The sequence below is a fragment of the Xiphias gladius genome, chromosome 16, assembly GCF_016859285.1.
Source record: "Xiphias gladius isolate SHS-SW01 ecotype Sanya breed wild chromosome 16, ASM1685928v1, whole genome shotgun sequence".
Lineage (NCBI taxonomy): Eukaryota > Metazoa > Chordata > Actinopteri > Istiophoriformes > Xiphiidae > Xiphias > Xiphias gladius.
In genome coordinates, this window is record NC_053415.1 from 4,432,178 (window position 1) to 4,449,163 (window position 16,986).

A 16,986-nucleotide genomic window follows, 5' to 3' on the forward strand; every position below is an offset into this window, starting at 1 on the left:
AGACATTAGTCTATTACTGCATCATTCTGGTATTCAGTGTTGCTTGAGGTTTCCTGTGGGGAAACAAACTGAGTTATGCTGTGCTCAACAACTAAAAAAAGGAGTGGAGTGGCAGGCATTGGTATAAAAAGTATAAAAGTATATGATTTAAAAAAAAAATCATTCATATAATTTTTTAATCATTTTCAGTAGCACTGATGTAATGATAAGTAGTTGTGGTATGTACAAAAGGGGATGTGATAGTAGAAAATTCAGTACAGAAGTATTTACTGTGATTTGACCACATTTGGATAACAGGAATACATATACCCTACAGGGTTTTCACTCATCACCTTTTCATATGGACACTGAATCCCACCACAGGGGAAAGTGCAATCTGATCACTCATCTTATCATAATATTATAGTTAGGACCGTGAAAGGTCAAACCACAGCACACGTCTTGTTTTACGTGGCCTCTGCTGAGAGACCAACAGATGGCTTCAGCATTGCTGCAGGGCCAACACTCTGCAAAGTGCCTCTGGGAAGGGAATAAATGCCAGTGAGGACCCCTGCCCCTCCTTCCACCCTTCGTCCCTCAGCTTTTCGCCCCCCGCTCCCGCATGGACTCTTGTTTTAAACTTCTCACTGGTGGATACGTGCTCCTCAGTTGCTCGTTTCCATAAATGCATGCAGCAGCAGAATCTACTCTGTACATGTTGCCTTTGGCACCCAAGGGGCATATCAGAGTAATTGGGGAGGATTAACCGATGATCATCTTTTGACCATGTGACCACACTGTTTAAAAGGTCAGCAAGGGTTCATTTTGCCAGCTGTCTTATAAGCCACCTGTTGCACTCTTTTTTGACATTTTCTTCAGCTATACTGAGGTATTTGCTAATGATTAACCTAACATGAAGAATGGAAAAAGGAACACTTTGGGAATGCATGAAAAATGTTGAATATCAAAACCTTGAAACAAGAATACTCAGTTCACATACAGCGTCATCTAGATAGTTATCTCATCTCCTGTTACTGCCCTAATGTGCAGAGCTACTGCTTGTCAGGTCGTATTCAGCAGCCAGGGCAACTGTACACCACTCTCACAACCCAGAAGTAACCATGCACTTTAACAGAGTCATCAAATCCAAAATAAAATTACATGAACTATAATTAACTCCCTTCCTACCTTATTTTTTGGAACTGTTACAAGAAGTAGTCACATAGAGTACCTTGCCCGATATTGAGTACACGCACTATATCCTTCTGTTTAGAAATATGAAACTAGACAAGGAGAAAAACAACATTTTTATATCCCTTTCAGAATGCATGAATACATCATTTTAATTATGCCCCACTTTTAAATGTAGTCATCAAATGAAAAAAATATCACCAGTTTAAAAACATTACATCTTCAGGGCATGGTTTGAAATTAATAATAATGACTAACCGAACCACCCCTTAAGATTTGTCTTTATCAAACAGTTTTTGAGCTGACGATAGCTCTAGAGGGAAAGTTAGGGGATCACCATAGTTATTACAGTTCAGCCTGTGGGGGACATAGATGTCCACACCAAATTTCATGGCAATCCATCCAATACTTCTCTTCATTCTAAACCAAAACCGTCAACCGGCTGGGGGCGGGCTAGAGGGAAAGTCAGGTGGGCCAACTAACTGACTGAGATTGGCATCTACAGAGTCATGCCACTGCCATCGCCAAAAATGATTCAATAGCATAATATTAATATCCATATCTATACCTAAACGCAGAGTCTACAATGTCAATTGAAAACTGGCATTCAGAATGATTCATACTTCCCCTCACAATCATGGGCTTTTGTACAGTAATAATCTGACCAGACACAGGATACATTTTTAAAACCCCTGCACACGGGTGTTTTCACTTGCCTGATTAGACCTCTCTGGCAGTGTGGGTGTGTTTAGACTCTGTTTGTTCCACAGCTTTTTCACTCTTTTTAGTTGTATGAGCTCCACCCAGCAAAGCTTCAACCTGACTAGAGGACTAATCAGTCAGAGTAATTGGAAACACCTGTGTGTGCGTGCAGTGTGCAGGGCTTTTAAAGACTTGCCAAACAACTTTGCACTCTTTAAGCTCTATTAATTGATTTTATTTGGCCACTTGTGGGCAGAAAACCTAAAAAAAAACACAAAAAAAACAGAGACATATTTTATTATTAACTTATTAAGGTGTAATGGCTAATGTGTTAGCAAACAAGAGCTTATTTACACATCCAGCAGATGCAGAGCAACATTAGCACTCATTTCGAGTTGCATATCTGGCCAACTGATGCATGTAAGTACGATATTTAATTTCCTTTTTACCTCTGTTTTGGTCTTCACCAGCTATTCAGTAACTTTGTATTTAGGTGCTAAATACAACATGCACATTATTGATTTTATCTCCCCTGTCTCAGAGAAATTCTCAAGTTCTCTCAAATCCTCTCTCGGCGTTTCTGTGTTTTACTCATGTTAACTAGCTAGTAGCAACAGCAGCTAACTAGAGTGTCACTTGAATGAGGTGTGTTATTGTGTGTTTGTCTCGGTGTGTGTGTCTGAGTATGTCCACGTGGTTAAGAATAAGATGCGGTGATGTAAGGTTTTGCTCTGTGTTTTATTGTTCGTTTCACCTGCCCAGGGTCTGCAGATGGAAATTAGCTACTAGCTAAAACTGGTACAAGCTACTGTTCAAATGTGGAAAGAATTTAATATCAAATCAGTGATAATCTGTTTAAATTCAAAACCGATGAGCAAAAAAACAAAAAAATACTGTAAAAATACTGTGGGTCTAGTCTGGTGTGTCTGGTTGCTATATCAGTAAATTAGGCTATTACTGTTCTATTTTCTAACACAAATTAGGGGAAAGCTAGCAAGCTATGCTGCGATGGAAAAAAATGAAAAAAAAATATAAAAAATAAAATATAATATTTGCTTGCTGAAAAAAAAAAAAAAAAAAAATTTTAAATGCGTTTGTTTAGCTTGTCCTTCATATGTATGTCTTCTCATTCTCTAGGGTCTCTCTCAAAAAACAAAAACAAAAACAAATGTTTGGTGGTGTTGTTGTGTGTGGGATCATGGGAGTTTCTGCCTTCACCACCGTTGCCGTCACTGCGGTCAGCTTCTCCTGGTTAGGATTCCTTCAGTGTCAATCATTCAGGATGTTTTAACCGGGAGCCGAATTATCCGTCTCCTCCTCTCCAAAACAAATGGACCAGGTGATTAAAATTGGTGAAATCACTGAATAAAGCTGTTTCACATTAAAAATCATCCTGGAGGGGCTGCTAGCTGAACTGCCACTAACGTTTGCTCAGCTTATTTCTCTGATAACTTATGATCCATAGGTTCAGGAGGTTTTTACCAAGAGCCGAATTATCCACAGAGGTCTCCTCCTCTCCAAAAGAAACATACCTGGTGATGAAATTCAGTAAAAAACACTTACTATACTAGTTTCACGTTAAAAATCAGTTTCTCCAACACTGTTCAGTGGACAGAGGACATCCCGGTGGGACTGGGAGGCAAGCTACCACTAACGTTTGCTCAGCTTGTTTCTCTGAAAACTTATGATCCAGACGTCTGATGACTAAAATACTTCATCTGGTTAAAATATGTAGTTATGAATGACCAAGATCTAAAAAGTGTATCATAAAAATTTGGGCTTAAAACTGGATAAGCAGTCAATTTTGCCTGCTTCTGGCAGATAACCACAACGCTAACGCACTGACAGGCGACCAAATGAAACGGACCGTTACCTTGATTAAAATTAGGGGTTTCTCTAGGTTTGAAAATTGTGGAAACATTTGGGATAGTGTAAGTACACAATTCAATAAAATATATAACATAGGTTTTGTCATTTTTAGTCATTTTAATGTGGAAAAGTTACATATTACACCTTCAAGTGAAGCAGTGCAGCAGGCATTGCGATAGAGTTGAACTTCACTCCTACATCATAGTTTAAGATTACACTGTGTGGGTTATGTTAATAGCCTGTTAATCTTTTTTGCTAAAGTATATTCCTTGTGGCTAGGAAACAAATGTTCTTATGGCTCAGTACAGTTGCGTAGCCTGGGTTTTTTTTTTCAGGAGGTCTGTTGTGTGTCTTTGTGTCCCTGTGCGTTTTCATATGACTATTGTAAAGACTGTTGTATGTACTGAAACAAAATTGCCTTCTTCAGAACCTCATTAACGATACCTATATAACACTTTGGATGTATTAAAACGAATAACAAGATATTCTTAAAATACAAAAAAAAAAAAAAAAACAGGATCAGTCAATTCTGTATGTTTTGACCATTTTTTTCCTAAGATAGACTACTTCTAAGAGGAATTGTTGAACCACTAAAAATGCTAGCATGCTCTAATGAAAGAATAGAAAACAGACATTTTGAATTTAAAAAAATATAATGAATTACTTACTAAAATCGAACTTAATTTATGGTGAAAATTTGTGCTTTTCCTAGGACAGAGTGGTATATCCCAGGATTGTAGTAATTTGAAAGTCGCTGGAATACCTTCAGTCCTAATACAATGTGTTTATCAGAGCTTTTTGCTAAAAATTCCTGACTCCTCCTGGTAACATATTACACATGATTATCCTCTGTGGGTTTGTCACTGCAAGTGAGCCCTTCTTTTAGATGTACACATTTGAATTATTAATATTCTTAGGAAAAAAAAACATTGATTAACAAATCTTTAAAGTGTGTCATTTCCATCTGAAAGAAAAAAGCCACTAAAGAATCTTTGAAAAGGATGCAAACAAAGGTCATTCAATCTGTCACCAAACCCTGATACTCACCATCATCACCAAACTTTACAGAAGGGCTTAATCAAGCGTCTTAAAACCATTAACCATACCATGTTCCATATGGGACCAACTATAAAAGCTTTTTCAGCTGGTAATTGGTGGTGGAGCCTTGCTGTGACTGTGCACTTTTCTGCCAACCACTGAAGAGCTACTAAGTTTTTTATGGGCTTCAGGCATACACTAATGTGATGGGTGTTAAAAAGCCACAGGTTCTTAACTGTTGGAGAATTTACAGCCACACCACATTCAATTTCATGGGTCAAGGGCATCCACAATGGGCCCATCAAGTCTACTCTTTTTAATTTTTCATCATTTGTCAGCAATACCCACAGCAAGCTTTGAAGTTATATTCCAAGACATGATACTTGGAGGTAAACATTTTAGGTAATTAAAAGAGAGGAATCTTTGGTTAGAAGGAGGAAAACACCACATGGATGTTAAAACTGTGAAATCCAAAGGGCAAATAGCTCAGGATGCCCTGCTCAACGAATATCTGCTTTCAAGGAATATTTGCTTTAGCTACGAGCCTGTAGGTCATGTGATGTTTTCAGGCTTCAAGATATTCAAACCTAGAAATAAATACTGTTGATTTTTCAAATAAATATGCTATACACATATTGAAATATCTTTGAAAGTTGGATTTCCTTCCATATCAATAAATATCAAACTTGTGTTCAGACAGTCTCCTGGATTTATCCACTCAGGTCTAATTGTGGAAAGTCCTGCTTGCCGCATGAATGTCACTCAACTAAGCTTCTTGTAAAATTAATTGTGCGCAGTAATCTGTAAAAATATACCAATGTTATTTCTGAGATGTCAAAATCTATCCCTCTCTCATGACACATACCTGATACTACTCTACATCCGTCTGTGTTAAGAACATAGGTATATCATCAGGAGACAGGAGGTTTCCATAATCTGCCCTCCCTTAGTCTCCTTAGAGGAACATCTATTCTTCATCGCTGTCAGCTCTCCTTCCCCAGAGAGACAATGCTCCACTGCTTTGGACCTTGGATGGCCTCGGGCCACATTTTTTGCTCGTCACCTAACCCCTCCTCACAAACAAACACCAACATTGAGGAATTTTGTAAACATATCTGGAGTGAACACGAAATATGTCCTCTCTCCAAACTTCCAGTAGCTTTACAAAGTCATTAATCATATGTTAGCTTCCCAGAGGTGACTGTCAGTTTTGGAGTAGGAATAGTGATTCCTCATCCCTAAGTGAAAAAGCAAGCAGAGTGCAGACGGGAAGGATAAATCACTCAAGAAGTGAAGACAGGTAGCATTCAGCAGCTGGCCATCTGGCCCTTATCTTGTCCTAGACTGGTTGATTTTATTGCTTTTCATTGCTTTCTGTAGACCCAAGAGGGATTTTCACAAGCAACCTGTCAATCTAGCCTGAGGTGAACATCCTCTGCTGGTTGTTTAAGTGATTACAATGCGGATCTCAAACATCATGTCCTCATATGATTAAGTGACTTACAAGGGGCACAGTATTTAAGTCAGTGGTCAGATGGACACTGGAGACTGAGTACTATTACCCTGATTAATGTCATTCATGTGGAAAAAGACATGCACTTATTATAACACGATTTCAGTTCATTACTGTATTGCTTAATCTCACTATAGTGGCAAAATGTGAACAAAATATGTTTTTCCAAATCTTCACATAAAACTTTATTTTAAATTACTTTACAAATGTGATGAATTTACCTCCCCTGGTAACAAATGGAGAAGATCTAGTCTTGTCCCAAACAGTTATTTCTTAAACTGTAATTCTGTGTCTAATAGTTCTCTGAGCAGACTATAATGTACTGTAATCATCTGATCAGTTTATCAATGACTAAAAATTATTCTTGTTTAAGTCAATCCTTACTGGTGGCAGTTGCATGGAGTTTTTAACATTTTTAATGATGATTATATAAGTATGAAGATTTAAGAGTTCCTATTTCTTTAAGTCGACTTCCAACAACCAGCACATCTGCGTCTCATACATGGTCGGCACCATTTTTGCTTCCATTTTACAGTTGCTCTTTTTCATGAATGTAACTTGGTAGCTAGCTAGCTATGGAAGAAGGTGAAGAAGAAGAAGAAGGTCCTCATTCCCAGCCCCGCCTAGAAAGCTCTTATTGAGATGGTTGTTTTTCCACCCAGGAAAAACCTAGACATTTTTAAATCACTGCACAAATCTGAGATGTGTGTAGTGATTCAGAGGTCTGGAATCAGGCTATTTTAGAAATATTGTGTGGAGCAAAAACCCTCCATGATTTTTCCACCAGTGAGTTCTATAGTTTTGAGTCTCTGACCAGATAGTTGTGGTCCACACAACAGCTTGAAACAGGTGGCAGTTTTTTTGTCTCCAAACTGTGTAAGGAGTCACTGAAAATGATTTCTCACTGGAATTCAATAAAAGAATTTTAACGCATTATTGCTGTAAGCACTGTTTAATTATATTACAGGATTTCATCCAACCTTGCAGACATGTTCACTTCCACCTCTTCATGGTTTGATAACTTGGTCTGCCATCGTGTTGAACCATGTTGTTGTCAAGTAAGACCTTTGCCACAGAGCGATCTGTCAGCAGAAACACTTCTCCAGATGCTATGGTTTGCAGATCTGTTAAAGGCTCCAGATGTTATTGAATGCACCTGGCAAGCCCCTTTTCTCTCCCCACCCACTGTCCATAGCTATGCACCACATCCAGGACAGGGCATCCCTTGCTGTGGAAAAAATTTCACTATGATGCTGTAAGTCATCAAGCCTTCCTGAATTGTATTAAACAGTTGTACCAAGACTCTAGGTGTAAAAGTCATGCCTCCAGATAAGTTAACAGAGAGGATGCAATCATTGTATGCACACTACATGGATATTTCAAATCAAACAGGCGACAATTTATTAACAGAAAAATTCAGTTGTCTATAAATTGTAACAAATATTATAATGGTCCACTGTACTTGATAACCACATCACAATAGACTCAAGAACTCAGCCTATAACTCCACTAAAACAAATACACCTCACCAACTTTGACCTGTAAATTTTTCATTTTCTCATCACAGTTAAGACAAGTTTTCTTTTCTGGTCCTTATTCCGTGACCACAGGTTCAAGTTCAGCTCGTCTCCATCCACACATCCCACATTTCTTGAAAGGACCTCTAGAGGTGATGCCTCTCTTGAATAGCTGCTATCATCTGTCAGGTGTCTTGACCTGCAGACATCAACCTTCTGTAGAGACCTATTAGACTTTCCTGAAATAAACCTTGGTCCATGTCTTGTATTCTGATTACTCACAGAAGTGTGTAGATTAATGTGCATTACAAAAGATGGCAAGGTAAGGTGGTCAGTCGGTCCACCACCTTGGTCCAGACTGACATATCTATCTATTTTGTACAGGCATTCATAGCGCCCAGGGGATGAGTCATCATTACTTTTGCGATCTTCTGACCTTTACTTTATGAAGTGTACATTTATGGTTCAAATTGAAATATCTGGCCTACTATTGAATTGATTGTGATGAAACGTGGCGTGGATTTCCATGCGTTCCAGAAGATTCATTTTTGACTTTGGTGATCCCCTGAAGTAAGTATACCCAAGCACTTCAATCTTTGGAGCTCTGTCTATTATATGTTTTATATCCCTTTCATTACCACTACATTTGTTCTTAATACCTGTTTTACCCATTCTAGCGGCATGGCTGATGGTCAGTCAGTTGGTCCACCCCTTCGGTCCAGACTGAAATATCACAATAACTATTGGATGGATTACCATAAAATTTGCTACGGATACTCAAGGTCCCTAAAGGATAAATACTCCATCTATTAACGACTTTGGTGATCTCAATATCTTCTACATGGATTGGTTCAAAATTTTGTAGACATTTATGGTTCTCATACAATGTAACCTAATGACTTTGGTGTTGTAACATTTCCTCTAGTGCCACCATGAGGTCTCGATGACTACTGGATGGACTGCCATGAAATTGGCTGCAGCGCAGGAGGTATTGTAATAACTGATGGCATTTCCATCATCTCCTCAGCTGTACATTGTATTTGGCGTTAATTTGCAAAAGTTATATTGCCAGCACTCTAAACAGAGATGGGAAACATGGCAAAAAAATTATACCTCCTAAACATCAACATGTTAGAATTTTCATTGTGAGCTTATTTGCATGTTGATGTGACCATTTAGCTCAAAGCACCATTGTAAATAAGTACAGCATCACAGCTGCTAGCATGGCTGTAGGCTCTAAAACTCTGTTTTTAAGTACATATATGAATACTGGTATCGTGCTAATATAATCATAATTACCATGCTGGCATAAGCACTTCGCTCAAAACAGCACGTTGCTGAATTACAGCCTCACAGAGGCACTACTCTTAGTCTTGTTAGATACCTACAGCTCACAGTTTGCGTACAATCTATGGAAAGATAACATCAAAAATTCAACTATAGTGTGTGTTGTCAATGTCTTGGTTACTCTGGATAACCACTCACTGTTGTAATCTTTACCTTTGCAGGTCCCAGTGAAATATGCTGTTGAGTTCTTTAAATTTATATTTTTAATGCTTTGAGCACCACAAAACGAAAATAATGCAAAAATAAAACCAAAACTATAGCCACATTCCACTACGGGTAAGTGAGAAAAAATGATTTTTTGTGATTTCAGTAAATCCAACTTTTGTCTTAAGGGTGCAAAAATACAATTTCATCCCCCCAGTATTCAAAAACCATTTTCATGTTATTATGAAACATCATTAAGCAGCCATATCACGCATCATTAATGACCATTTATTAATGAGGACTTGAAGAGAAATACAGGTTCTGTCCATTCATTTTCTATTAACTTTACACACCAGGAACCTTGTCCAATAACGGGGTCTCCAGCTGCCTTGGACTACTCCTTTACCCCCTAAAATCCTCTTTCCTGTTCTCTCACTCTCACTTCCTCACCTGTCAGAGGTGGAATGTCGCTGGCGGATACAGTCCTCCAGGGTCTGACTCTTGACAGATGTAGCGATGCTCAGTCAAAATGTTTCCCAGCTCCCGTTCAGAAAGTAGCTTGAAACAAGCAGACAGCAGCAGATACTGCAGGAAAGAAGTAAATGCAATGATGCACCCAGGCATGATAAATATTACTGAATCGGAACGGCTCATACTGGTGCTGGCTGTTTACAGCCATATCTTTAGATGAAGTGAAAAGAGCAGTGCTAATTTTCATCATGTTCAGCTTGTCTTATTCCTTTTCTTCTTATTACAAGCTACTTTCGATGTTTACAATCAAAAGATGCAGAAATGCCGGAAACCTGCAACAAATCTGCACTGTGGAATTACTCACAGTGGACATGGCTATAACATACAACTGTAAAATTGAAACTGTGTTTCTTCTAGAGCTGTGAAAACAAGTTTAACTGACATTAATACACGAGACCTAGGATAAACGATGTTGTTATATTCTTAAATTGCTAATATTTAAAACATGCGTCACTAGTAATAATGTGAAAGTAAACAGTTGGAAACTGGTGGAGACTATTAGACTCATAAAAAGTTCATGCCCATGTCAAACTGCAGATGGAAAAAGCACAGCTGTAGGAACACATGAGGATAGAGATTACAGACTGTAAAATGGTTCTGTCTTGTTCAGTTAAATACGTAATAATTAATCAAGCTCATATTGAATGGTATGCAGCCTTCATTTTTCCTCAAGAGTGTTCTTTCGTTTAGAGATCTTTTCAGCAAACAGAGAAGTGTAGAATCCTTTCCCCAGGAAAAAGAAGTTCTGTGGATCCACTCTATCCGGGGTCTGCTCTCCTCTGTGGCTGATCTTCATGGCAGCTTTCCAGCTCCCAGCAGGAAAGGAAGTGGCTCTCAGGGGCAGTGCTCAATTCGCCCTCTACTGGGCGGAAGTCAGGCCTCAATGAGGCCGTCAGTCGAATAGGTCATGCTGTCAGAGCGCACCAGAGTTCACATCCTCTCATTAGACTGCAATACTTTCAACATCCCTTCACTGGAAAAAAGCAAAGTCAGGGAAATTGGTCTGAATTACACTTACGATAAAACAGGCTTATGGTGATGGGATTGTGCAGGTGTAATCAGGTAGACAGAGTGTGTGTGTGTGTGTGTGTTGTCATTACTATTCTCCTCCTGCCCGTGCACACAGCGCGCACTCACACATTGCCTGTGCGACGTATCAGTTTACACCATGTGGTGAAGACATAAAGATTCTCAGCTGCTGAAGTGTGAAATGGGGCTGCAATGTTAAGGTTCAGGCTGTTGTGTTGTGATACTGAAGCATTAGGTTTGGATTTGATCTGTGAGTCAGCAGAATGACACTAAGCTAGCTCTGAAGCCACTCTAGGAACAAAGGCATGTTAAGCCAGTGAAATGAGGTTTTATGGTTGCAATAACCTCTTTGGAATATTTTGCAAATGTTGATTTCATAATGTGCAAGATTCAGGAATTGAATGCGAGAAGATATTATGTTGTCGACATATTCCAGGAATTGGCATGACTCTGAACTGTAACTCAGTATAACTAAAATGCTACAAGATCAAATTATTGAAAATGAGCGTGCTTACTCGTTGTAAAGTGCAAAGGCTGTCTGGATGTGACGCAGAAACAAACAGAACTCAATAAACAAGCTAGAAACTTTATTTGTTAAAACAAGTATATAGAGTTGCTGTATTACATTTTTTTTTTTTATCTTGATAGATTGTGGTTTTATACATTTACCAAAAGTGGTTTAGAAAGGCAACTCCTAATGGAAACAATGGCATATGTATACAATACAAATTAGCAAACATATCAAAATCAGTTTTTACAACTTTTGTAGCAACCAATTCTTTCTATTGGTGTGCCATAGTGCAAACTGTGTTGTTTGTAAGACAGAGTTTAAGCATGATCTCAACATTCATACATCTAAACAATCCATTTTCTCTGTCTTAAACACATTTTCATTTGTAGGCTGCATTCATTGTGCCTTCAGTTCAAGTCCTTCTGTCCAGTAATGTGAATTTACAATCAGAATAATTCAAGTGTATTGGGCAGGTCTGGCTGTTTTTGTTGTATAGTGATTATGACTGAGCAAGAATGCTCCTTGGTCGGGTGTGTTACTGTGTGTATGTATGGCAGAATACATAAGATCTGTCAAGACCTAAAGTGATACTTCAGCCCGGTGGAACATTTTTGTGTCCATAGGATCTCAGGAGTGATCAACCACCACGTCACCACCCGCACTTAGGGCTTTATTCCACAGCTCTTAGAGTTGTTCATCAGAAAAAATAAAATTAAAACTTTAACTTTGATCCAATAGAGGAAAGATAATGGTGACCTGTGTCTAATTTTCCAAACAAGTTAAAGATGCAAGTTTTGTTTGGGTCTTACAAATAGCGGTAATAAATCGGGGGTGACTAGGGGTTTTGTCATGCCGCCAGCTTTCATCTTTTCGACTCCGATGAACCTACGTGTACTAAAGCACGTTCTACCGGTGTGAAATATCGCCCGAAGGACTCTCCAGCTGCATTTTTCCAAGCCCTTTCAAAATGTCCTTGAGGATTCCTGGTTTCACTCTGAAAACATAACTCGAAAAATGATTATCACAAACATATAGCTTAGCAAAAAGTGTAATAGCTTGTAGGTTGGCTATGAGTGGAGTGGAGTGGAGTAGATGGCATATTAGTATAATCTGTCAGCATGTTTGTATAAATGGATAGAGCACAGAACACTGAGACAATAGAAAAAAAAAAAGTTTTTTGGATAACTTTGATCATTTCTCTCTACATTCACTCCAAGGTCCAGCATGTGTGTGTGTGTGTGTGTGTGTGTGTTCCTGTATCGATCTGACTTCAAGCCTCTATGGCTAAGATTTCTCTGGAAGAAAGAAGAGCTATACCGGTTGTGAAAGCGCTGCCCGCCGGAAAGTCGGGCTGTTTGTGGCCTCTACTCTGGTTCTATTGCACCATGTTCTGCAGGAAGGCATTGGAACTGGTGGATTGGTTGTGTCAACAAGTCTGAAGTTGGAGGCCGGAGTGAGCCACAGCCCCTCAGTCCTCCCGTCCCTCTCGCCAGGGTCTCCATCCCAACTCAAGAGCATCCACAACGGTCCACCACCATGGAGGGGATCTTGCCATAGATGATCTGCTCTTTGCGGTTAAAGTAGAGCATGTTGATGGGCGACATCTTGGTGGGGGTACAGCAGGGGCCTGCGGTCCCTCTCGGGTTGGCCTTGTTCACCAGGTGGGTATGTGGGTACTTCTGCAAGTGCATGTACTCACACTCCCCAGAGCAATAGTTGGCCTTGTAGCGCTTTGGGGCAATAATCCAGTCCCAGCCAAAGTCCTCAAAGTCAACTGTGAGCGGATAGCGGCAGCACCGGGACTCTGGAGAGTTCTCATCACAGTCCAGGCCCGTGTCTCTCCTGGCTCGCTTGGGACTCTCTGAGATCTTCACCTCCATAAATGGTTGCTGAAATGACAGAGAGTGGTATTAAAACTTTGAAAATACCTAGTTTGCAAAAAGAGGCAGATGACAGCATTCATTTTACATCTTTTAATCCGGCGCCCTTGACCTTTGATGCTGGTTTTCAAACATGGCATGATAATATTATGAAACTTGGAGTTTTAAAGAAATTAAATCATCTGACGGTTGGTTAACCACAGCCGTCTAGGTATTCTAATTGCCCCCGAGCCTGGTGCCAGTATTTGAGCCGTGTGATGTGTGTTTGTCATTGATAGTAGCAGTGTGTGTGTGCAGGCAATTACTCTGATTTACACAGTCACACAGAATACTTTACGGAATGTGAAGCAGGTGAACTTTTATGTAATCAAGCAGTAAGATTTGAGGTTATTGCGGACCGGGCAGTTCTCCAAATGCAGGTGTACGCCTACATGGAGTCTCTGTTGATTAGCAGCTTTCAAAAGTCTTTTAAATCTTAATTCCTTCTACCAGCAGTGAAATGCATGAATGTTTAACCACCTGCTGATTCTGCAAAGCCTCTCTGCACACTGAAACCTCTGGAAGCCTTAAGTTTAAACCTCTGTACAGTACAACAGAAACTCCAAAATCCTTTTTTTTTTTCTTTTTCTAAACCGAGTTGGAATCTGGATTTTTAGAGATATGTTTTGTTCCTTTCGGAGTCATACTAATTGGGACTGGGATCCCAGATAATGAACGGATCCAGCAGCTGCGGCAGCAAACAGCTCTGCACACTATTTACTCCTGTACGTTTACTGATGAAATAAAGTACAGTAAAAACTTCCCCATGAGTTTCTGTTTAATGTGACATAAAGGCTCAGCTCACCAATCCTTCCTCTCCTGGCTCTGCGGAGGTCACGGCCAAGTCATTTCCCCTCGAATCGAAGGCGTTAATCTCGATGCCCCAGTTGGTCTCCGGCTGCCGCAGCCACACAGTCAGCACTTGTTTGACGTCTATACTTTGCCAAGAGCTGACCCCGGAATTCACGTCGATCTTCAGGGAACGGATCCGTATGTGCCTGTTCCCGTCTGTGACCGGCATCAGGCGGGAGATTTGCAGGAACACGGTGGTTGCCTCGTCCGCCGGGCGCAAATGCACCCAGAGCTGCGCCCGTACTATGCGACTGGCTTGAAACTTTTGAGTAAAAGAGAAAAAGCAGCACTTTGGTTCCCCATCCACTTGGACGACAGGCTCGGCTGGGGAAAGACAGGGAAAGAAAAATGGTTCTCTACGTTTACTGGCCAGGTGTGATTGAAATTTACAGACAGAAATAAACTGGTGTAAATAAAAATCCATGGCGCGGCATTTGGACTCTGGAAGTGGGCCCTGTGCGTAACGAGCAGGCGCGCTGTCTGCCAAAATGCACTGACCCATATACTGTTTTGAAACTTGGTAATATTTGTAGAGCCACATTTCCAACATCAAAAGCTGGTCAAACTCTAACAACGTGTTGTCAAAATAAAGCCTATTTATAGCGTGTCCCGTGCTGCTCTGCCCCGTGCGTAAAGGTCTATTTTGGAGACAACTGAGCTCATCCTTTTCATCATGCAAAAAAAACCAAAACAAAGCCAAGTAAAAACTTACGTTCAGTGGCCATCATCATTATTGTCTCCGTGATGGCATGCTCATCATCCTCCTCCATAACTACATCCTTGCTGTCATCTCCCAGCACGTCGTACTGGTCGAGAAGCTGCTGCAGCGGCGGCGCTTTCGGGAGGAGCTGCTTCACGATATCTCGGCTGATATTTGGAGCCTCTTTCATCCGCAGTTTGCTCAGGATCTGAGACTTTATCGCGTTCAGCCGCATGGTTTTGATCTGCTGCCGGACTTCGCAGGTAGCGCACTGCTCCGCGTCCTCCGGGGTGGTGGCGGACGGCTGCTGGTGCGTTTCTTGGTCACTCAGAACCACTGGACCCAAAGCAATCAGCAAACTAAGATAGAGCACGATTTGAGACAGATGCATTGTCTCTAAGGCGTGAAGTTGGACTCAGAAAAAAGATCCCCGGGTGTGCGCTGGACCTAATGCGTGACTGGACTGCGTTTGGATTAATGTCGCACTCTGACAGGCATCATACTTTATTAGCGCACACCTTTTTATACTCCAACTTTAGCCTCTTTTGTGTCGTCAAAAACTATGATTGGCTGGACAGGCAACAATGAATTTCAGCCGACTGACTTGAAGCCTTTTTTTCGCCGTCAAACCATAAAGGGATGCAGACTGTGAGCGTGCACTGAACGTGGCCACAGATGGACAAATTCCCTTTTCTTAGGGTCTTTGCGCAGTGGGCAGAGGGGCGCAGTCGGGGCTGTGTGCAGTGTTTAATGCCCCCGGTGAACCCCAAGTTCTACATTCAAAACAAACAACAAGCGAGCTACTGCACTTTTGGAGAAAGTCAACATCACGACTTTCAGTCACACGGGCTTTCCCTGAATCCCGAGCAGGCTATGGACTTGTTCTTGTTGTTTGTTTCCAAAAAGATAACATTTTAAAATAAGATGTGATTGTCACATTTACATTAACTAAGAGCACGGCAGGTCCCCCAGATGTCTTTGCTTGCGTTTCTCGCTGCCTCTGAGGAGTGACTGTGTCCTACAGTCCGTGGATGCGGATACATTTCACCCACGAGAAAAATAAGAATTATAACCTTATCTAATGCCGGTCAAATCATTTCTGCTGGTCTAGTCTTTTAAGGTCGGGTTCCCTTGAGAGAAGCGGATTATCGGCTCACGTTGACTCTAAACTGAAAATACGTGGTTTCCCGAACGGGGATTTTAAAATAAAATCAACGGAGATGAAGAAAATCCTCGGTCCAGGATTTGTAAAAAAAAAAAAAAAAAAAAAAAAAAAAAAAAATCCTTGCTGGCGGACCCTGGTCGTGGCACATGAGCGGATAGCGCCATCGTGTGGCAAGCTACTGGCACCCGCATCAGAAACTCAGAAACGCCATCAGCTGCAGCACAGCAGCATCTGGCGACCCGAGTCACTTGATGTTCGACGAAAAAAAACAAACAAAAGAAAGAAGAAAAGAAGCGAAACGAAATAAACTGAGGAATGGACACTGTCCAGGCAGCCCACAAGATCAGGGACCTGGCCTGAAGCTGGATCACCTTCTCAGGGCTTTCTGACGGCGCGTGTATTTACTGTCCGCTGTGACGTGCTGGAGCCGCCACATTTCCCACCCAATACACCCCAGGCCAAAGGCTCCACGTGCAGGGACTGACAGACCACTAATAAATCCTAAATTGGTAGAATTAGCTTAGCCCCGTTGCCCAGATTAGCTACTTATATTAATGTTTCTGTACCTTGAAGGACTTCGGAATTGTCTTTAAAATGACACCTGAAAAGAGGATGGGAAATGATTAAAAAACGGTCAAAGTGACGATACAGGGTCAGTAACTTGGGATTCAAGCACAGTAACATATGGGCGCTTGTGAAAAAGCCGCCTAATAAGAATGCGGAACTCCTCGGTGTTGTGTGGCTCTGATTGGGTGCTTCATTTATTAGGGATTTTCTCCCGCCAATCGCGAAGCACATACGGCAGGGCCGTCACGTGTCGTTAATCGATCGATTGGAAGAGGCGCAGGTAGACAAGTTACGGTAGGTGGCTCCGGGGCCTCCAGTCTATGGATAAACACTGATAACCTCATTATTTTTTCCAGCCAAAAGCGAGAGACGTTAGATCTGCACTGTCTGGGTCAATAGAAGCAGCTAACGG

The 16,986-nt window shown here is 41.0% G+C and overlaps 1 protein-coding gene across 2 annotated transcripts; it reads right to left on the bottom strand.

Moving 5' to 3' along the window:
• Nucleotides 1–11,430: 11,430 nt before the first annotated feature.
• On the bottom strand, nucleotides 11,431–16,672 carry mstnb (myostatin b). Of its 2 annotated transcripts, XM_040147588.1 has the most exons (4): nucleotides 16,574–16,672; nucleotides 14,855–15,201; nucleotides 14,096–14,466; nucleotides 11,431–13,260 (listed from the first exon to the last, which is right to left on the bottom strand). In XM_040147588.1, the coding sequence occupies exons 2-4, from the start codon at nucleotides 15,075–15,077 to the stop codon at nucleotides 12,880–12,882; spliced, it is 975 nt and encodes a 324-aa protein (XP_040003522.1). In that variant the 5' UTR covers nucleotides 15,078–15,201; nucleotides 16,574–16,672; the 3' UTR covers nucleotides 11,431–12,879. The 2 variants fall into 2 exon arrangements, with proteins under 2 accessions (XP_040003522.1, XP_040003521.1); XM_040147587.1 differs by lacking the exon at nucleotides 16,574–16,672 and having other exon boundaries at nucleotides 14,855–15,460.
• Between the last annotated feature and the right edge of the window lie 314 nt (nucleotides 16,673–16,986).